A 23,374-nucleotide genomic window follows, 5' to 3' on the forward strand; every position below is an offset into this window, starting at 1 on the left:
AAAGTAGCTAGGTAGCAGTGTACCTCTGGAGTCGGTAGCAATAGGATCTTGTAGTGTACTTAAAATCCAATCTTAGTGAATGGAGACAAATAAATCAAATCAAAGAAGAAACACACAAAATGACAACATGTACTGAAAACATGATACAATTTTATTGTATATTTCCTGTATTCAAGAAATTCCTCATTCATGATTTCACTTTTCCGATGCAAGTGCCACAACATTAAATCTTCCTCTTGCGTTTTTGAAACCATTCTTATGCATAGTATGATACTTCATCCTGTCATTGGACTATTCTAGTTGATATCCCTACACCCCCTATGGAAGACATGACCTTAATCTCCCACACAGGGGGTGCAGATTTCAAATGGAGTAACCCATTCAGGTAAACCTATGAAATTCCCTGTGTGGAAGATTTAGGTCATGTCGTCCACAGGGGGTGTAAGGATTTCAACTAGAATAGTCCATTGCTTGGCACACTGCTTCATCAGTGATCTAATTGATCATAATACTGTTTTGAACTCCAATGGGTGCAAGAGACAGGGACTGACGTGTCTGAACAAAGTTATCAGACAGTTCAGTTCTTATTCACCAAAATGGCAAATAATCCACATTTCTTCAAATAGTAATGTTACTATTTGCTTCACTTGGACAGCAGCTTCAGAAACCAAGGTATTTTCCAGTCCAGGAAAGTATTTCTGAGTATTTGCTTTAGCAAGAAAATTGCGACTAAGATCCTCCATATTAGATGTTTTTCACTATAAGTCAAATGGTGTCTTTCAACACTATAGCTCCAAAGTTGACCTCAAATTACGAAATAAAGAGTTTTGGTACCCAATACATTTAAGGTCATTCTATGAGTGTACTAACATATTAGGGTTAATGAACTGTGTCCTGTGAGTTTGGCATGTTTGCGATCCTAGTGTCTACAAGATGTGACCTTTGATAATTCCGGTCACAATGTTGCATGTTATAGTAGACACAAAGCTTTATCTGATGTACTATCTTCAGCTACTTGTGCACTTTGACCTGTTTTATTTCAGCAAGTCATATTATGACATGATCTTTGACCAAAAGGTCATCATACTGTTTTATCACCATCAACTTTAACCTAAAGGTCGTCATACTGCTTTGATGTCATACAGGTCATCTTGGCTCGGTATAGCTTGTATTTGATGTGTCATTTCAAGCATCCGGTCAAAGGTCGCGCTAAGTCCCGACATGTGTTGGAAAAACTCTTCCTTCTCAACTTGAACTGTGAAGTTGGTGACTCCAAATTCTTTGAAAATAGCTGTGACCTGTGAAGATAGAATGGAATATTATGGAAAATTGTTTATAAGATGGAACAGTTGGACCCATACAAGCACTCAAATACACAGACAGACTCTTGTTGTGTGTCATCCAGAATAAACTGGTACTTAGTTGATTGTTATTTTATTTATTTTATTTATTACACTTTATCACTGGCACAAAATTGCAAAAATATTATATTGTACTTAAGATACATTAAAATTTACACAATATCATAAAACACATTTAAAAAAAAGTCTAGTTAATGGATGGAGCGAACAGGTGCTACATGTATGCACCTCTTAGACTGCCCCACCAAATCCAAAAATAAGGAAAGGGAAAAATAAACCAGAGGGGGAAAATGCAGGTTAAGTTTGCCTGCAATTTAAACAATTACAAAAACAGGTTCAAGTGTAAACACAAGTTGCATCAATGGTCAAATTTGGACTGGAAAAACTCCAAAACTTGTTGCTTAAATGAAGCAACAGAATTTGTGGATCTGATAATACTAGGGCGCTGGTTCCAAATGGGCAAGATACACTGAAAAAAGACCATCTTGTGGCACTCAGTGTTAGAAGCCCATCTTGGTTGAACAAAGTCATCAGGTTCGGTAGAATAAAGTCAATCAAAAGGTTCATATTTCTGATCCAATAAATTGCACTTACTGTGTACGTTTCGACAACAAGCTGTTACCTTTGTTAAAATTTTAGTATTACGAAGGTCACCAGTTCAAATCCAGCCAGATGCAGTGTTTTTGTTTTGTTTTTTATGTTTATGTGCACTCGCTGCTCTCGGAAAAGATTAAAATTCATTCTTTCAGGACATAAGGATGTTTAAACAAACGAACAGTGGGGTGACATGCAGTGTTTGAAATATGCCTCCAAAAGTTACAGGCCAGCTGGGCTTGACCTTAAAATGTTACCGGCCAGCCGGACCAGCAACTGAGATGCCAGTCAGAAAAGTTACTGGCCAATCCAAAAGTTACAGGCCAATGGCGGCTGACCGACCCCTATTTCAACCCTGGTGACATGCTTACATGATTCAATGAGCACAAGTTATATAGGGTCCACAACTTATAAGTTCTCCCCTAAATACTTTTTCAAATAAATCGAAATATATTTGACGAAATGCAAACATGTAAAAAGGTATATGAAACCTTATTTGTTTTACACATATGGAACAGATTATAGCGTCACACATCATTGCGTTCAGTCACTTTTTTAAACAGAGTTAAAAGTTGCATCCGAGTCCATAGGACATAACTCTCAAACAATACTGTAGGTCAGGCCTATTCATGTGTTTGTTAAAGAAAACCTGAATGCTATTAGGTGCAACTTTTAAATTAGCCTCTTTTCTTACACAATTAACCATTGTGACTGAATGCAATGTGTGGTGCTATAAATTGGTCCACATGTGTAAAACAAATAGGACTACATACCTTTCTACATTCTACATTTCTTAAAATATTTATTATATTTATTTTAAAAAGTATTATGGGGGAACGTATAATTTTAAATTCTTGACTATTAATACATACCTGTTGAATAATCTTCTGCTCGCTGGCATCTGAGCTGACTCTCACATGGAGTGTCCCTGCTACTGAGTCTGAGCTATGACGCCAGAAATGTTGATCTCTGTAGCCCAAAACACCCTCCAGTAACCTCACCTGTGAAAAAAGAAAACATATATTATATTAAAGGGGCCCACTCATGTTTATAGCAATTGCAAATCTATTGGCCATTTGTTTTATAGATGGGTCCCCTGGTTTCATAGTTTATGACAACTGCAAATCTATTGGCCATTCGTTTTATAGATGGGTCCCCCTGGTTCTACCCCTGCAGTAAGTGACCTCAAAGCAACTGAAAGGTCTATCCCATCAAGTGTAGACGACAACCGGGCATAACCATAGTCGGAACCAACTGTTACAAGGTCTTCATCATGATGACCCATGATGAAGGCCTTGTTGTTACAGTTGGTCTGACCAAGGGTCATCCGCCCTGCATTTTCCAAATGAGCCACAGGGAGATAAGATTTGATTTGATTTTTGGTCCTGTGGAGATTTTGAACAGGAAACTTTCCCTTCAATAAAACACCATGTGGTAGGGAGTATAATGATTTTGCTTCATGTGAGAAGTGCAACAAAATAAACTTATATTCTATATTTAAACTTTTGCGAAAATGTGAGAATTCTCACAAATTTTGCACCAAAAATTGAGAAATGAGCACCATGGCTTTTCCAAATTTTCTGACTGCATTTGAAAATGCACCTCTACTATACACCAGTTATCTGCAATTTGCCACCCATTTGTATATACCTCAAATGCAACTCTTCTTAGCTCTATATCCATGTTGCTACACCTTTCTACTAAGAACTCCATCCACCAAAAAACACAATTTGCTGTAAATGCCAATAAGCTATCACATCACAGCATTGTTTGCTTACTTACTTAAGTATGTTTCATTATTTTTGACTGCCTCAAACTGGCATTGACTCTCACAGAATTACTGCTGTCTGAACACAATCCCTCGAAGAAAAAATTACTTCTAGGGAAGGAAATTTTGGCATTGGAGAGAAATTTGCATTAGTGCGACATGTGGCTTATCTTCCCGACAACATTTATCAAGGCCTGCTGAACAAACGAAATTCACTACTCACCTTTGTAAGTCCTTCTGATAAACAGTGCTCCAGTTCAACAGGAATCCTCTGAACCAAGATGGCTGCTGTATCCCGTAGCAACGGCATGACACTGATGAAGATCATTACAGCAATGAATATAGAGCAGATTGGGTCGGCTATGAGGAGTCCAAATTGTTGAATGAGTAGAGATGAGATGATGACCCCTACACTACCCATGGTATCAGCTAACACATGTAGATATACACCTGTGTTGCAATGAGTTTTGAACATAAAATAATTGTTGATGTAAATATAACTATAATTTGGCTCACCTCAGGTTCGGTAGTGACGTCAATGGTTTTTCGCGGTTGCGCCACAAGCGTGCCAACAAACCGCCTCTGTACGCCTGCGTGCACACTCAGCGCGTTTAACTTTGCACACGCTATATAATACTGCGGCGAGCAAATACGTCACTTCCAAACTTAAAATGAACCAAATTATACCACACATCAGCATGAGAAGTTTGAAGACACACAATATGGAAGTCAAAATTGTCTCAAAATTTGCATTTTGACTTGAAAATTATATGAACATAATTAAGATCCTCTCATGAAAGAAATCTTTGCCACATAATTAGTGATTTTTAAGCAGATATTTTTGGCAGGTTTTCCAAGCTGAATGACCATAACTTTACTCGGATGGCAAGCTTAAGTTGGAATTTATCCGTGGGTTCTTAATAATTTCTTGTTTACAACATGAAAAGTCACTGGATGGGTGCTGCCACTTACAGAAGCATAAATGTTTCATGGAACAAATATGGTGTTGATTTTGTAAAGGTTTTTCAAAGTTTGCTGTTCACCTGTATGTCATGAAGCTGCAATTACCCCATGATGCCTAGGGTAAAGTTTGTTCGGTTTATATAAGGCGGAAATTATTCGGCTTTTGTTATTGCGCGCATCAATAAAGTCCCAACTCACGCTCTCGTAAATTCACATAGCGTGCGATAGTCACGCATTACGAAACTTAGAGTAAGTATTGCGCCCAACAACGTGCACGCCATTCTATATCAATACACAGTGTAATGAGTCTTATTTTTCTGCCTTATATAAGCCGAACAAACTTGGGGCATAGTCATGTGGGGGACTGGAAGGCATGCCCCCTGCTTTCCCTCAAATAAGTGGACTGTTTGTACAAGCTTCAACGGACGATTGTTATTTGGATCTCCATTTAGACTCCCTGATGGCAGATTTGCCCCTGGCTGCCTTTTCGAAGCCAAACGGCTAGTCACTCCACTGAGAGTGCATCAACTAAAATAATTCACTCGGTCAGACATCCGGGAAAGTTGTCCCCTTTGCACAAGCATAGCAACCAACTCAACAAAGGGGAACTACACATGCGCACACCGGTTTTGCAAGGCTATTTCCCTTGTGTGACGTCAGCTCAACCAAGAGAATTGCTGAACTAAGAATAGGCGTGTGATTTTCGGGTAATTTTGTGCACAGGTATCCGGCGCATTTTTCGGGCGGATAACCGGGTACCCGAAATTGTAAAAAAAAAAAAATGCATTGTAAAAAAAACAAAAATGCATTGAATTTGAATGCATTTTGATATCATTAATAGAGTATGACATGAATACAAGTTATCAATTTTCATATTAAAAACACTAAACATCGTGCAAATTTTTTTTTTTAGGTCAACCATGAATGATCCTAGCATTTAGGTCTAGGTCCAGGGACACTAGAAAACCGGAAAAAAAATTACTTAAATTCCCGGGACTCACTCACACCCTTAACTAAGAAGCATCAAAATTCTCACCTTGCATGTTAGTATTCTGTGCTGCGTCAGCATGTCCCTCATGTCCACCACCTCCATGACCTCCATGCCCATGACCGTGTCCACCGTGACCGTGTCCACCATGACCGTGTCCACCATGACCGTGTCCATGTCCACCATGACTATGTCCATGACTAGAAGTGCCACCATGAGAGTGGGCATGACCAGCATGACTGAATACAAAAATACCAACCAGGTTGACAAGCAGACCAGCAACAGAAACAGTCTGAAACAAAAGTGGATGTGTGAACAAAATAAATTGTCATGACATTTATCGTATTCTTGGCTATATACATATATCCATACAATGTCTGAACCAACTATCTTCTGTAATGTCTTTATATATAAGATGGATATAGGTTTAAGAGTTGGTTGTGGTGTCCCTGGCAGAGGGGATAGGGATGTGCCTCTTGAGAATTTGAAAATCAAACCAACCCCAATTTTTTGGCCAAATTTAGCACAAATTTTTAATTTTTTATCAGTTGCAAAATTCAAATTGGCACAAGTTTTATGGTGGGGCAAGAGGACCAAATTACAAATTGACGAAATGGGAGATGACATTGCAGCTATGTAGGCCAATTTGATACTTCAAAGTCTACTTTGTCACTCTTTTCATTCGAAAGTAAAATTTGCATTTTCAAACATTTTTTACCAATTGGGTTATTCCAGTTGAAACTCCATACCTCCCCAATGGAAGACATGACCTTATTCTTCCACAGAAGATGTGCAAATTTAACATGGGGTTATCTGAATGGGCAACTCCATTTAAAGTCTACACCCCCTGTGCAGGAGATTATGCCTATGCCATGTTTGTTTGTTTTAAATGATCTTCCTCTATGAACTCGACAACAACCTAAATAGGAGAGGCTTATGGTTTGCATTACCGCCATCCCCGGTCTACATTCAGCCGACACAACTTAATAAGCCATTTTGTAAGACTGTGTCTTGACAATCCATTTTGGATGGTAAAATATTCCACAGGGGGTATGGATTTCAACTAGAATAGGCCATTACAGGACATTACTCACCAGTAATTTATCTGTGCTGACTTCTGGTGGATCTAGTATTCTACCTACAGCAGCCATGAAGACAAACCATGAAATGACCACAAGGAATAGGCCATTTACAAACCCTGATAAGATCTCCAATCTACCAAACCTATACAATAAATGATGGACAAATATTTGCATAATAAATGAACAGAATGAAAGAGTATGACAGTACAGGCCAAGAGCTTGCATTTTGTGCATGTTAGGGTATGGGGTGGTTGTGTAGGGGTGTACATATGTGTGAGTGGATAAACACTGCAAACTTTGCTATCCAATCCTGGACACACAGGAAGAAATGCGACTACTCAGTGCCAGAAGTGGGATATAAGTGCAATAGCTGCCATGTGTAGATGAGTACAGTATACTGTGTGTAAATTACCAAATGTTCACAGGGCAGCTACTGCACCTATCCACTTCTGGCACTGAGCAGTCGTATGAGTAGTAAATTGCACGAAATTGCATCCAAAATTAAATATTTATATATAACATGTTTGTAATATTGGTCTTTTATGAGTCTATTTACAAGCCCATTGTAGATCTACAACTTACCCATAAGAAAACATTCTTGTAGCCTTCCAATGAGTCATAACCGCTGCCGTCAAACCAACTACTAGAGCCGTGCAGTCAAAGAGCATATGAAATCCATCTGAGATGAGACCAAGGCTATTAGTCCATACACCATACAGTAACTCCACAAAGGTAAATGCCTGGAACAGAGTAATTACAGGAATTTTGATATGTCTCTGTTCTGAAAAGTTTACTATAATACACTTCTTATCATACTATAAACCACATTTCAACCCACCAACAGTACCCGAGGTCCATACACCATGGATCAAAATCTATCAAGAAGTTCCCTTGATGATTTAGTTCTTCAACCCTGTCAGTCTCTAAGTAATCACCGTCGAAATATCAAATGGCCTGAGGAAACATCCAGGACAGGATGTGAAACTGTTGCCAGTTCAAAAATAGTAAAGTCCAGTTGAATAGATTTAAACTTTCTTGATATTTTGCACACCTGGATGACTGAGAATATACAAAAATATGTGACCTGCTACCATGACATGAGCGTAGAGTCGCAAGTTGGTAGTTTCGAAACGTCCTGGTTGCTGCATTGCTGTTCTTCACATGCACCTGTTCAAGCCAACAGTATGTCTATGTCCTTTGTTAATGGGGGGCACAATGTGCCATTCACAAAGGACATACTACTGGCTTGCACAGGCGCGCAGCAAACACATTAACTCAACTGCCATGATAAAAAGGGCAGTAAAAAAGTGCAGTGATTTATAGTGCGTTACACAGAGGCACAACACCTAGACGTTGATCCACAAGCCTCAGCACAATTACAGGATGATGTCTCAAAATTACCAACTTAAAAAAAAAGGAAGGTTTTTTATTACAAACTCTAATGGTGACCCACAGGTCAAATTGCTAGAATTGTACATTAAACACACCTAAACAGACACAATGCAATTTGCAGGCAGCAGCTTAATCAGCGCCAATATTGCAACATTGAAACAAACAACTATACAAACATCCAATCCAACCCAACCCCATCCCCCAGTAGGCAATGAGGATAAAGTGCCTTGCCCAAGGACATAACACGTTGGCACGAGCGGGGCTCGAACTCGCAACCTATGGATTATGAGTCGGGCGCATTATCCACTCAGCCACACATGCTCCAACTTGCACCTTAACGCTCACTTTCGGGTCACAAATGCAAGCATGGTTTTCTGGTTACAAAGTACTTACAAGATTGATACAGAGATAATAGAAGATCTGTCTGGAGTCGCTCGCCTCAAAGATTTGTTTTAAAATACTCTTGCCAATCGTCATTACAGACTGTGAGGTCCTCTGGAGGGCATCACCAGTAAAGTTGTAGAGGGGAAGACCTGCTGATGTGTATCCCACTAGGCTGCCTTTACTACTCTTGGACACAGGGTTGCCAAGAATTTTTGTAGCTGAAAGTGTAATAGGGTTTTGTTAGAGAATCAACAGATTGATAGAGGACTATACCATTCATACATTTCTGTTATTTTGACCCCACATCTGGTGTTATATCAGATGGGGACAGAGGAGTCAATGTAAACAGGGTTTTGTTGGATGCCTATACTCTAAAAGACATTTCTGTTATTTTGGCAAAACCCTATACTCTTAAACACATTTCTGTTATTTTGACCCACTTTAGTATGTCATTTCAGATGGTGAGTGAGGGGTCAGCTTTGCAACAAAATATGGTTAGTTCTGATTACATATCAAGGGGTTAGTTTAACAAGGTCATATCTGCAATAGCTGCCCTAGTCATGTGTCAACTTATGCATTCTATAGTATTCTGCACAATCTAAAAATAAACTGCTCCAAAAAAGAAACTTACCAGGTAAGAAATTTGTCTGTCAAATTCAAACGACAAATTGTGTTACACTAAATGGGATATGAGTGGAAGCAGTGTTAATTTACGCGTATTTTGACACCTCATTTGTTGCAAACGGATGAGTATTTTTGAAGTTATGCTTATTTAACCGAACCTATCCACTGGAATGAAAGTTGCACTCATACCACTTGAGATGGTTGGCAGTATACAGGTGTAATCAGTGCTCTCCTCTTCTTCTTTGCATGACTAACTTTCCTATTGTTTCTTGTGAGGATGAAGAATGATCAAAGGGCGGACCTGCAACTTTCAAATTTGATAGTAGGCTTGTTCAAATGAGCATAACTTCAAAAGTTTTGATCTGTTTACGCGACAAATGAGGTGTCAAACTCTGCGTAAATGTACACCGCTTCCACTCATATGCTATTCAGTATAATACGATTTGTCGTTTGAACTTGACAGACGAATTTCTTACCTGGTAAGTTACTTTTTGGGACCAGTTTATAACACCTGGCAGCTATTGCAGTGAGACCTTCTTGCATTAATCCATTGATGTTGATTTGATTTAATTGTTATCTTTTGTAGTATTTCAATGTAAGTTCATCCAATTTCTTTGATGGCTTCTCAAACTTCTTACATGTGTCAAATATAGTTTTAATTCATTATATCGGAAATGCAGAACTGAAGTTTGTTTGGTTATAATAGGCGAAAATTGTTTTTTTGTTACTGCGCGCGTTAATAAAGTTCCAACTTACACTAGCGTAAATTCATGTTAGTAAAAGTTGTTTGATTTAATCGTTATCTTTTGCAGTATTTCAATGCAAGTTCATCCAATTTCTCATGGAATATAGCTTCTCAAACTTCTTACATGTGTCAAATATAGTTTTAATTCATTATATCAGAAATGCAGAACTGAAGTTTGTTTGGTTATAATAGGCCAAAATTGTTTGTGTTTTGTTACTGCGCACATTAATAAAGTTCCAACTTACACTAGCGTTAATTCACATCAAAGAGTGCACCAGTTGGGCATTATGCAATGCGCAAATAGCGTAAGTGCTGTGGCCAACTCCGCTATGTTATGAGTCTAATTGTTTCCACCTATATAAGCCAAACAAACTTTAGTAGTGCTTACAGCCAACTTCACTGCAACATGAGTTTTTGCTACACTGCTGTGAAGTGCTGTCTCCATTTAATCACTTATCCAATATTGGTCATGTATTAATTTGGCTTAGCAAATGTAACAATATTTTACTATACCTAAATTATAATACTATATCTAATTAGAATCCATTTATACTTACCAAATATAAATAATACAGCACTAAAAATGACCCCTCCGGACACTGCATGCTCCATGTTTCTAGCCACCCCTATTTCACCAATGGAACCATTCTTGGGTGGACTATACCACAAGTAACTCAACACTAAACCAGATGTAAAGAGTGCATAAGCACTATAGCGTGCTGTCTTGAATATCTCTAGTCTGTTCACACTAACTGATTCCACATAATAATCAATGATGAATAACACCAGAATGATGGCTGTTATTGGAATGAGAAGGACATCCATGATTCAATACGACTCTGAAAAATACAAATAAAAGGTTTCAATGGCTAGCACAATGTATTGAAATTTAAAATAATTATTAGGTTTTAGGAAATACACTTTGAGGATTTGGCAGTTTACAGTTCCTTTTGTACCAGGCCATACCCAGGGGACAGACCACCTGCAGAGAAACATATTTTTAGGACAAACTGTGATGGAGACAATAAAACTGAATGTTGAATAAGCCCTAGTAAGTAACATACAATACATGGGAACCAAATGTGTTCTCAAAGTGTTTAGCCAGGCTCAAGAAACTGTTTGTCCACCCATCCCTGTGCCGTCCACAGACCCGATGGCCATTCTGATTTGGGATTCAAGCTGCCAGTGAGTGTGCATTCACATGGTGAATTACGAACATTCATATTTTGCAATGTCAAAATGCTACATGTTCTACGTTCCGACTGCAATGCATCAGAAATTGCCTTCTTATACACATTTAGGGGCTTCTAGTTGTTGATGTTACCAACTACTACTACTAGTTGTTGATTTTAAAGGAAATTGTACTATAAATTTTTTATTATCAGGGATATTTATCGGACGTGTTATGGACTTTCCACCTGTCTACCTTTATGATAGCTCATCCCTGGCTAAAATCTTTGGGCCTCTTGGAAATCAATGCTTTGTCATTGAAGGGGCTACCCTGCCTTAAGAAAGTTTAAATAAATAAACAAGGAAGGTCCTGAAGGCCATCCACATTACACAAAAAAGGGACCAATATACAGAAATTAAATTTGATCCAGAGTTGGCAATCCAGTGTGATATTATCCGATTAGATCATCCACTAGTCTAGCTATTTCCAAAAAATCATCAGAGCACACTCCCGGTAAGCAATGAATTTCAAGAAACAATATTTGAATAATACAAAATTATATTTCTTATGCTAAAGCAAATTTGACCTACCTCATGTATAAATAAATGGAATATGGCCCAAGGACACAGCATGGCAGCAGAGAGTAATGTAGACAGGGCGTGGAGTCTCTTGGCTCCACCCACATCCACCGACAGCTTCTTGGAAGTATTTTTATAAGCAACATTAGTAAATAATAGCACCACTAGTAACATAACACCACCCTGTATAGATAGAGAAATAGAAAACAAAATAGTAAATGATACATAAATATTAAGTGGAACAGAAAACTTTTGTAATTCACTAAATCAAGAATATCCTTAAAAAAGTCCAAAATTATGTTGGCACTTTTTGATGAGACTAAAAGTGACCTAATAAGATAGCATATGAAATCATAGTAAATGGGCTATTCTACTGCAATTTCAAATCCAGTTACAACTTATGTTCAATCAAGCTATTATTAGTTTTATGTTAAATTTTGGTTGAAAATTGTTGAAATTTATCAAATTTTGTACATAAGAGCCAGTATATATATCATATACAGTTCTGTGCTTGAAGAATTTTACCTAAAATTTATATTGATGGAAATAGTTGGATATTGAAAAATTTAAACTCAGTTTAGGTCAGAATATTTAAATCTTCCACAGGGGAGTGTGGTTTTTATATGGAATAGTCCAATATTGGCCATTCCTGACAGTGTGGACACAGCAACGTGCAACTCAATGGAGCTTCACATTCTTCAAATTTATTATCATTTTCTTTACAACTGGGAATTATTGGAAAGGAACTTACCTTATGATCTGAAACCCCTAGCCATGATATAGCACTGTAAAATATATGTGTAATTGCACTTTTATGAACACCCTCAGCTGTAATTATACATCAAGGAAAACAAATTTGATCACAACAGAAGTAATAATTATAAAAGTAAACATCATAATCATCAAAGTCATTTTAAATTAACATCTACCTTGCATGGCCAAACACAAAACATCTACATCCTCCTAATATTAGGGTTTTCGGTGTTGTTGCATTTCTTGTTCTGCCTCCCATTAGATCATTTTTCCATATATGCTAACTTTTTTCTCCTTTGTCACATCTTTGTATGCTCTTTTTATATGGTAACTATTCAGTAGCTATTTCATTTCACCTTTTCTCCCCTCTATTTCCAAACCTATATAATATTGCTCTCCCTTATTAGCCCTTCAAAATAATAGCTTAATAACCAGGAGAAACATTTTTTTAAACAAAATCTAGCCCCTGGTTCACACATCTTCGTCTTGGCCCAGGGGCAATTTATCATCAAGAAGGGGTTAAGAAAAAACACACAACTAAAATGTCTTTCTGAAGGTGACTGGAATGGGGGAAAACCAGGTGAAGTTTTCAACAAAAAATGGCTATTGATCATGAAGTTTTAAATGGGACACAGGAGCATTTCCAGGGTCAAAAGGGGCTAAATAAATTACCCCTTGCTCCTCCCTATTTTTAACCCTCTTATTGCCCACAATCTTGAGTGCAAAGGATACGGTGGTCCGAATTGGTTGGTTGCAGATCAGAATCAAACAATAGAAGACTTAGAATCGCCACCACAAACATAAATGCACCCCGTGTCTGGAAAGAAATTGAGGAAATAAAATGTTATCAAACGATACTTCAACAACATGTCATTGTTACTTGAATTGTTGGATATTGTAAAGCAGTACACACAAAATTATCATCATGCTTTTACTAACTTGTGGTTAAATGTGTTAACAATACAGGGCTATTCCAGTAGTTTTCATTATCCAGGTGCAGACTAACACATTTGAGCATTATATGCAAGTTACAGTAGACTTTTTGAGTTTTCAGTATCACTAGTGCAGACAGACCCTACACCTCCAACTGCAGTCACAATTTATAACATGTTTCATGCTGTTTTCAATCTAGCAACATTGTCCAGGACATCTACTCTTCCTGTTTGTTCCATACTTCACACAGAATTCTCATGTGAGTGTCCTTGTTTGCTGGTAGACAAACCCACAAACCAGTGGCGTAACTTTGGGCCAGGGTGCCCGGGGGCGAAAGTAGATCGGGTGCCCCTGACCAAGGATGTGCATAATCCGACGTGTGGGACAGTGGCGTAGCTAGGGGTTGTGGCGCCCAGGGCTAAGGGTACATATTGGCACCCCTCCCCAATTCTTGGGGAGGAGCGCGCGATAATTTACACAAATAGGACCAATCACGCATTAACTTTGGTCATAATGAAGTTGAATATCGGTCTTAAATTGATCTTTCAAATGATTTTGTGATGAAATGCGTGAGAAACTTGCGAAAAATTAGACTTTCATAGCTGGAGTGGGCGCAGAATCGACGCTGAATTGGTTAATTCGGCGCCCCCACGGGTGGCGCCCAGGGCACGTGCCACTTTTGAAAATTCATCACTAGCTGTAAGGCTTGTGGCGCCCAGAGGAAAGAATACACAATACCTGTGGTGCGGGCGCGCAAAAATGTGCATACAAATTTGGTATAGCCTAATCAAGTTGTATTTTGGTCTTTCAAATGACAGTTTTATGTGCAATGCGCGCGAAGCGCGCGAAAATTTTGTGTTGGAGGGGCACTCAAATGAAGAGTAGACTTCTATACATGGTGGGTAAAGGTTTCCACTTCTTTCCTATAACAAAGTATTATCGTGTCGAAAGGGTATCCGGTCTGCTGATGGGTGCCCCTTAGCCCGGGTGCCCGGGGGCGCGGCCCCCCAGAGCCCATAGGAGTTACGCCACTGCCACAAACAAATAAAGCCCATCCATAACACACAACAAGTACATGTAACAATTCAACTTACCCTAGCAGGTCCACCGCCTCTATTAGTAAACAGAGCTGCTACGACAGCTGATACAACAACTTCACTGTGTTCATATAATACAATAGACCTGAAATCAGGAATAATAAAAGAATATAAAGGTTAATACCCGTTCTTAAATATCACATCAAAATCAAACTTTTTATAACCCTTCGTCTTCCTTTAACTATAACCCTAAACACTAACCTTAAAACTTAATCTAAAATTTTGTGACTTTTCTTTAAAAACATAGATTTAGAACTGTGTTTTTGCTGTAAAATAACATCTCACACATTGATGATAGATGGTAAAATAGTTTAATGTGACAAAATATATATTTAAATATGATGTCTTTCTATGAGATTTGGCATATCTTTTTGGACGTATATGGAGATCAGCAATATCTCTATTGTGCAGAATTACTGACATTTAAGCCATCAGTACATAATGTTCAGACATTGCAATTATCACTATAGTAGTAGATAAGGCTCCTGAAGTGTGTAGGTTCGAGTCCCCGTCCAGCCACTCATGTTGCGCCATTGGCCAAGGTACTTTGTCTCGCTTGCCTCACCCCACCCAGGTGCAATGGGAAGCAGTTGGGGTAGTCACAGTCGTTGTACTGATGAACCCTGCGCCATTTGTAGGCAGCAAACATGGTTCCGACATATTCTAATAACGGCGGAATAAATGTAAAGCGCTTTGAGGCTGTTTACGGCATAAAGCGCTATATAAATATCTACATTTATTTATTTATTCCTCACTAAATCTGTGGTATCACATAGGGGTGTGCGTACATGTTTGCCGACAAACGAGGACACACACAAGATTTTTCACCCTAAACTGTGGACCTACTTCCAACCGAGGACTGTCCTCAGTCTCAAACTGCTGCAAAAGACCTCAAATGCATGCTAGATGCTTTAAACGCTATTTGCCTGAAACCGAGGACTACACGTGTAAGAACTACCGTCGAGAGGAGGATGGCTGAAATTCTGTTTGGTATTCTACACAAAAAAATCCGCCATTTTAGTCCACGGTTAGGCGATGAAAACATCATACACACATCCTCGGTTAGATAGCAAAACACAATGTCCACGTTTGGAGGCAAACACAGACAGGGATGTGTGAGTGGGTGTATGTGGGGGTGTGTATGTGGGTGTGAGTATCATCTTACCTGACTGGTCCACACAGTGTCAGACCAAATATCCATAATAGAGTAATTAATGTGCCAACGAAGGAGTGTCTTAATACTCGAATCCACTGTCAATGTAAAAATGAATACCACTGTATTAAAATCATTAGATAAGCAGCTACAAATGCTGTTGCAATTGGTCACTCCACCTTACTTTTGAAATCTTAAACAGGGTGCAGGGTCAGAAATTCATTCCACTGTGCGAGAATCAATCGTGATTCTTGCAAAGTAAATTTGTGGGAATCATTTGATTCTTGCCAATCAACTTCTGTGTAAACTACGAAAGTTTGCGAGAATCAACTTTGATTCACTCAAATCTGTTTGCTTGAATCTTTGTTAGATTTAACTTTTGAATTCTCGATGAAATCTGGACGTTGAGGGTGAACTGTACACTGCAATGTAAAAAGTTTGTTTTGATATAGCGCAAGTTTTCCCATTTATTACAACATGTTTTTATTTTTATAGTCTGCACCTACCTGACGTTTACTTAATCTTTTCCCTGATGTAAACGGTCTTTGTAATGGTATAAGTACTACTGCTGACCTGCAAGTAAAACATAAAATACCAAATTCAGTACATATTTAACTGTGTTTCACACACGCAGAACCGAGTAATCAAGTTTTGTTATTGTTGACCAAAACTTGATACTTCGTGTATTCAACCATATTTTTATAATGAAATTCCTCTTTTGTAAAACTACATTTACTCTTTGGTTTATTATAATTGATAACTAAATGGTCACTTGATTCCAAAGCTGAATTTTATTGCCATTTTGATCATTGGACTGATTTAAGCAAAACATATAGCATGCATTACCTAAATTAATATTTACTGTGATATTTTTGGCTTTTACTTATTGCTCCAAAACCCCCCCAATTCATATATTTGCCTTCTACATCAATAAACTTCATTTGTAGAAACGTATGTAAAATTGTATTCAATGGTCTTCTGGGCTGCCAACTCTACATAAATCATATCCAGTTTCATATTTAAATAATGTTTGTAAACAATTAAATCATTGCATGACTTACCCTAATTTAATAATGAAGACAAAGATAACTAGATGCACTACATTGAGAATATCATAAGCTAAAAACAAACCAAGTGATCGCAGACATTTGATGGCAATGAGCAGGGCAACGCGTATGGTCCCAATCTGTAAGACAAAATAATGATGCACAATATGTTAAAATGGAATGGAATGGAGCAATTTTGTCAACATGTTTTTGAAATTTATTTCATCCAAACACAAAATGCATATTTCAATCTTCCTTCTGATTTCAGTTTTCACAACATGATTTACAAAATGAAATTATTAACCCTAACAGTACCAGGTACATGTACTACAAAATACTACTTGATATATGCATTGCGTGCATCACAGGTGATGTGATGATGCAATCACCGTAAGTGATAGACACGCTTTCGCTGGCCAGGCAAGTGGAAGACGTATGGCTGAGTGCTTGGCATGCGAGGGGTCTTGGGTTCGAATCCCACCAAGAGCAAACAACTTTCTTTCTTTTCTCTCTTTACTCCTTCCTTCTTTCCCTTCCAGTCACTAAAAAACCCTTAGGCCATAAGGTTTTAAGGGTATTTTGTGACTCTGGTATCCTTTTTTTTATGGTATGGTTCCAGTTCCACAAAAGAAAGCTTAAATTTCAGTTGGCCATTGAACATAATTGGGTGTATTACGCATACATGTAGGTCACTGTGTAAGTGTTGTAATTTTGGGCTATCGAAAAGCCAGAAACTACATATTGGACAATAACTTTGTCAAACAACAAAATCTGCAATAAGGGTCATGTACACAACTGATCCCATCAATATCTTTGCACTGAGCCATGAAACTGTGTTAGCATGAAACTGTGTAGCATGAAACTGTGTTAGCAATGACAAATTCAGTCAATACTACGGTACATGTAGCACTCCTAATGCTCACCTTGCTGGGTCCACCCTGCCGAGACTACTGCTTCCAGCATACATTTTATTTTGATAGAATTAACAACACGCACACCAGATATTGTCAGGTTATATAGGAAATATCCATTGTATCTGCAAAACAAAGAAGACAAAAAATGGTGAAATATTAAGTCAAAATACATATATGTATAGTTTGATCAGCTCAAAATAGGCGGAAAATATTAGGCTTTTAGTTACCACTACGCCGAAAAGTAGGCCCCAGTTAGCTATGTCTGGTCCATATCTTGTACTGTATGAAAGGCAAACCTTAGTTAACACATTCAGGCCGGTATGCAGGATTTTATTTGGGGGGGTTGCTGATTTTGAAAAAGTGGACTTTTTTCCAAGGGGGGGGGGCAATTTTGTGAAAAGTGGACAAAATTTGGACCTTTTTGTCCAAATTTGGGGACTTTTGTATATACTTTTCCAAATGGGGGTTGGTGCATCCCCCCCCAGCGTGTGGGCCTATACTTCACTTGACCCAAATACATGTATATGGTTTAATTTTGTGATGAGAGAATCGCACATGGAATTTGAGAGGGATTTTGATAGCAGTTGCACATAAAAAAAGCTGCTCTATCATGAGACTATGCTTGTTTGTTTTTTAATTGATCATGCATTAAAGACTACGATTTGCGAGTCGTTACGACATATTAAAATAATCAAAAAATTATGATAATATGTCGGACCAACAGAATTTGACAGTTTGCTCATAGATTTAAGTTAGAACATGTGTAAGTATTACAAATATTCCAAAAAATAAAGGTATATTCTGAAAAAAGATCATGAATACATTCATACATACACGCTATGTAACGGCGCGCGTGATTGGTCGAGAGCCGGGCATAAACAGCGTTTATTTTCATGACTAGTCATGAAAATGAATAATATATGAATGAACCCAGGCGGCGGATGACATGATCGAGCCGGCAACTCGTGAAACCGCCCGGCCGTATGGCATTTTCAATATACTCGGTTAGTTTTGTGGGGTTCATTATCGAACCCCAACGGTTTTAGCTTGTATTTATATTATTTATCAACATAGGCCTATTTGTTTGTGATATTTCAAGCGTTTTAAAATTTCAAAATAATCCCATTCAATTACACGGTTGACGATGAAAATTTACTGAATTTAGGGACTGCACGTCATACACCACCTGAATGAACCCCTAATTAAGGCTTTAATGTTGGCTGAATGTTTTTGATGAAAGTCAATCTTTGACAAGATGTAACTTTGCTACGGAAAGCGTTATGACAAAACGTTTTTTTTTACTTTCAAATTCTTTTCCTTTGTATTTTGCTTTTTCTGCTAATTTCTTGACATTGTTAAATTTTTGTAAGCAAAGTTAATTTTTTATTTTTTCTGTGCAGCACTGTAGTACTGTACATGTACGTATCGCGTACACAACTTAATTAAGGCTTAAGCATGACAAGCGCAAACACACATGTATGCCTAAAATAAAATCGGAATATTTCTTACTTCTAGTCCAATAAACAGTACTCACTGTGGACGTTTCGATGTCTACCAGACATCTTTTTCTACACTATAGGTGACCCCGGAGTGACGTCACAAGCCGTTGACCTCCGTTGACAACAAATCCGATTCAGAAGTCAAATTTGTAGTTTTCTGTGGTTTGTCTCTTTTCAAATCGGCCAAAATACTACCATTTCTATAACTTCTCGACATGGGGCCTCCAGCCAACAACAAAAATAAAGACTCTCCTCTACATGTTCATGTGTTCAGCTTCACATAAAATGCAATTTTCGCCAAGTATTTAACCTTTATTCTACCGAAATCGGCCAAGAAATTTGCTCGATTCGAGGTCAAAACAGAACGTAAACAACCGAATGAGCTCAGCTACAAGTCTTCAAGTAGTCGCTCAGCTGCACGATCTATTGTGGGTTGAAAAGCGTAAGTGTAGTAGCCGACTGTAGCGTCATGTAAAATAAGTACCCGGATGACCGGGGTGACCTATTGATGTTGTGACGAACTTCTGTGTACCACTGATGCTGATGGTTGCTTAGCAACGTGGTTGCCAGTTCTCTTTCCAAGAAGATCGTCAAACACGTGACTATGAATGTATTGTTTTCTGATTTGTATCGCCTCCTTAATCCACCGCTTGTATCTACATGTATCTGCCTCTTTACCAGAAAACAGGAGACCATCATGAACAGGGACGAGGGGCAATACATTCTCAGTAAGAAATATTCCGATTTTATGTTTCATAACAGTCCTGATGAACATGTTCAGTAACACATGTATACCGTATTTCGTCAAATAGTCGCCCCCCTCAAATAAACGCCCCCCCACCACTTTTTTCAACAAGTCCAAGATGTTTCAAAAATGCCGATATTTCCATGCTATCTTGTGTAGTAAGCTTACCAAGTTCCCCACATGGTCGATAATAGCGTCAATAATTGGCGAAAATCTGGATTGGAATCATGTTTATGATGTTATAAATTTAAAATTGTGTAAACCATTTTATTTTTAAGGTGGCTGTGTACTCTCAGACATGCATGTAGTAAAAGTGCAATAACTTTGTAATCATTCACAAAAACATATAAAAGTATACATTTTTATGAAGGCAAGACATCAATAAATCTTAATATAAATACAGATTTGGGGTAAAAACAACAATTTTGAAGAAAATCACAAAAAGTGAGTTTTTGGCAATATTTGTTAGGTACATGTACATCATAACAAAAAACATTCTTTCCAAAATATTTTATTTTGTTTTTAGCTCAATCTTGAGGCTCCATTCCAAAAAACGGTTTTTTATTTTTTTTGATATTGGCCTTATTTTTTGAGATATTGACCATATATATAAGGCATCAAAATGAACTTTTTAAAATTCAAAAACGCTTATTTGCACAAAATGATGCCCAAAATCGGAAATAGACCAAAATATAAAAAAATGAGAAAACCGTTTCTTGAGTCGATCATGCTTTTTACGATTATCATATTTGCTTACCTATAGATGCTGTATTTATTGAGTTATCGTGTACCTAAATCGTCATTTTACCGAGAAAATGAACATTGAAATAATGGCAGTTGAAGTTTAAAGTGGTCACATTTTGCACTTTCATCGAATGTCACAGGAGAATCGACAGTTTTTTAGCTTTTTGTAGCGTATATTACGTGAACATCGGGTAAATCCACAGCCCCTTGAGAAGTTTGAGCGAAATCCATTCATAACTTGATATTTAAATCGGGGAAAGAACTTGAAAAAACCCACATTTTATCAGCTAAAACGAGCCATTTGACCACTAGGTTTTTGTGAAATCAGTGCTTCCGTGGTGTTTCCATAAGGCGCGCCACAAAACAGATAAGCGTCAGCGTATTTGTGCGTTAACAAATTGCGCCAATACGCATACGCGATGAGTTGTTGCGCGTGTACCTTGCTGGTACAACAAAGATTTTCTTTCCTTTTCAATTTCAAACACGACAGTGGAATAGTGAAATAAAATCCTTAAAATATTGCAGTTGGAGTTTACAAATCTGGATTTTCATTCCTTGTATTTATAAAAAACATAACAAGGTACAAACATATCATAAAAACTCAATTTTGAGAAAGAAACAATGGCTAGAGTACACAGCCGCGTTAAGCTTACCATTTATCCATTCATTATTGGCATTTATTATGCATGTATGATTATGAATATGATCAAACTTCATGAACTTCCCCCTGCCATGCCAAGCCATGAACATCAATTTGGAATTACATAGACTTACCTATATATCATGTATATCTGAAGAACAGAGAAATAAATATGTGTACACGTTGCAGAAAATCATAACACACTTCCTTGGTTCATAAAATTTGTCATCAACATGATTGTGTCAAGGTCAAAGGTCGATCGCGGTCGTGTACTTGGTGGTGCTGACAGCAGGAAAGGGTTCTCATTCAATGATTCAATGGCCGCCCACTGTGTATTTTTCGCGAATTTTTGCAAAAAGTAAGCTCACTTTGACAGGTTAAAATGGACCGTGGAAGGACTGGTTTTGAAGTTAGAGGTGCGAAATTTATGTAGAAAAGCGACAGCACTTTCGCAAAATGGAAAAGGTAAATGAAAAATTAATTTGCACTGATTTTTGTAGGCCGGGTTTGTAGTCCGAATAATCAGACCCAGAACAAAATATTAATTTCTGACATGATCGTGTACTGGGTCTGAACTGTTTCCATATGAAATCTTGATGGCAAATTGGACAATAGAAGCACATGGTTCTATGTGACAGCTTTTTAATCCCTATTCAGGTTACATGAATCACGCTATTGTGGACCATCCTTCTGATACTTGAGTGTTTGGACAAGCGGAACGGTTTTTTGTCTACCTCTCTGTTTGTAAACAAACCAGGAGGTCGAAATCGTCCTCCTCACCGAATACGAAAGTCAGCGTAATAGTACGGCACTGCGGGTTTGTAGGACTGGCTTGTTTTGTTAATAAATAAGCTTATAATAATTAATATAATATAATAATATCATCATCATGAATATATTCATAATGTATGGTACGTGCACCAGTACTGGAGCTCCTGCGCCCCTCTGATCCGCAGTGGACGTTCTGCGCTTTATTATACATGTTATATGATATGTAGCGGAGGAGTAGACTGCGGAACTCAGTCCTCAATGATAGTCAGTCATTTATCTTTTGGTCGTTATATATGAGTTTATGACTATCATTTGAGGGACTGAGTTGTTATAATATATCTTCCGAGGTGCAATTTCAGACAATAGCTGGGGATTACACTTACACTTACACTTAGATTTGATGGGTTAAAATTATAGGTTTAAGCCTTTTAGTTCCCCATATCCATTCTTGCTCCAAAACTTGTCAATTTTGCCCTTGAATTGGTTTGTAGTTTTCACATTCACTACTTCTTTAGGAAGTTTATTCCATGTATCTACCACTCTCTGGGAGAAGAAAAACTTCCTCAGGTTTAGGCCTTTGTGCAGCTGCTTCTTGAAGAGCTTAAAGTTGTGTCCTCTGGTGTCTGTGTTATGTGACTTGGTGAAGAGCTCCTCTGGTCTGATGTCTTCTAGACCGTTTAAGATTTTGAATACCTCTATCAGGTCTCCTCTTAATCTTCTGACCTCTAGCGGGTAGAGATTCAATTCTTCAAGCCTTTCCTGATATGGTTTGTCTCTTAAACTTGGTACCAGTTTAGTAGCTCTTCTTTGCACCTTTTCGATTTCTTTGATATCGTTGACTTGGTAAGGACTGCATGCCTGGACACAATATTCCACATGTGGACGAACATAGGCTCTGTACAGGATGGAGAAACTCTCTTTATCAATGTACTTGAATGTTCTCTTGATGATTCTCAAACTCGTCATGGCCTTGTTGGCAGCCTTTGTACACTGCATTGATGGTTTGCAGTCATCTGTGATGTAAACACCAGATCCTTCTCCTCTTTGGCCACCACAATTTCATCATCTCCAAGGACATAGGATCTCTCAGGGTTGTCGTTTCCCAGGTGCATGCATTTACATTTTGATGCATTGAAGCGGAGGAGCCATGTATCTGACCAGTCCTTGAGTTGGTTGAGATCATCCTGTATAGCATCACTTCCTTCAGAGCTGCCTTTCTTGACCCTGTTGTACAGCTTGGTGTCGTCAGCAAACATTTTAGTTGTTGACGTAACTAGTGATTAGTGGGGCAGAGGTTATCTATTGAATCCTTTTATGACCACTGAAGCATAGTCAAGTCTGCCAAGGACACTCGGCACAAATTGAAAGACCATGTGAACTCTCGACAAAAGAATGCATGCATGTCAGGTCATCGACACCAATTTGGTGT

The 23,374-nt window shown here is 38.1% G+C and overlaps 1 protein-coding gene across 1 annotated transcript; it reads right to left on the reverse strand.

The window, feature by feature from the left end:
- Positions 1-130: 130 nt before the first annotated feature.
- Positions 131-21,437, reverse strand: LOC140171615 (proton-coupled zinc antiporter SLC30A5-like). The gene is given in 19 exon segments (XM_072194901.1): positions 131-1,298; positions 2,828-2,956; positions 3,947-4,173; positions 5,723-5,966; positions 6,769-6,898; positions 7,339-7,496; positions 8,542-8,750; positions 10,459-10,722; positions 10,725-10,740; positions 11,663-11,833; positions 12,402-12,478; positions 13,136-13,220; positions 14,431-14,518; positions 15,599-15,684; positions 16,093-16,159; positions 16,648-16,757; positions 16,760-16,772; positions 17,556-17,668; positions 21,309-21,437. Coding segments are annotated over 18 exon segments (2,295 nt in total). The 5' UTR covers positions 17,600-17,668; positions 21,309-21,437; the 3' UTR covers positions 131-1,121.
- Positions 21,438-23,374: the final 1,937 nt, after the last annotated feature.

The sequence above is a fragment of the Amphiura filiformis genome, chromosome 15 (genome assembly GCF_039555335.1).
Source record: "Amphiura filiformis chromosome 15, Afil_fr2py, whole genome shotgun sequence".
In the NCBI taxonomy this organism is placed as follows: Eukaryota; Metazoa; Echinodermata; class Ophiuroidea; order Amphilepidida; family Amphiuridae; genus Amphiura; species Amphiura filiformis.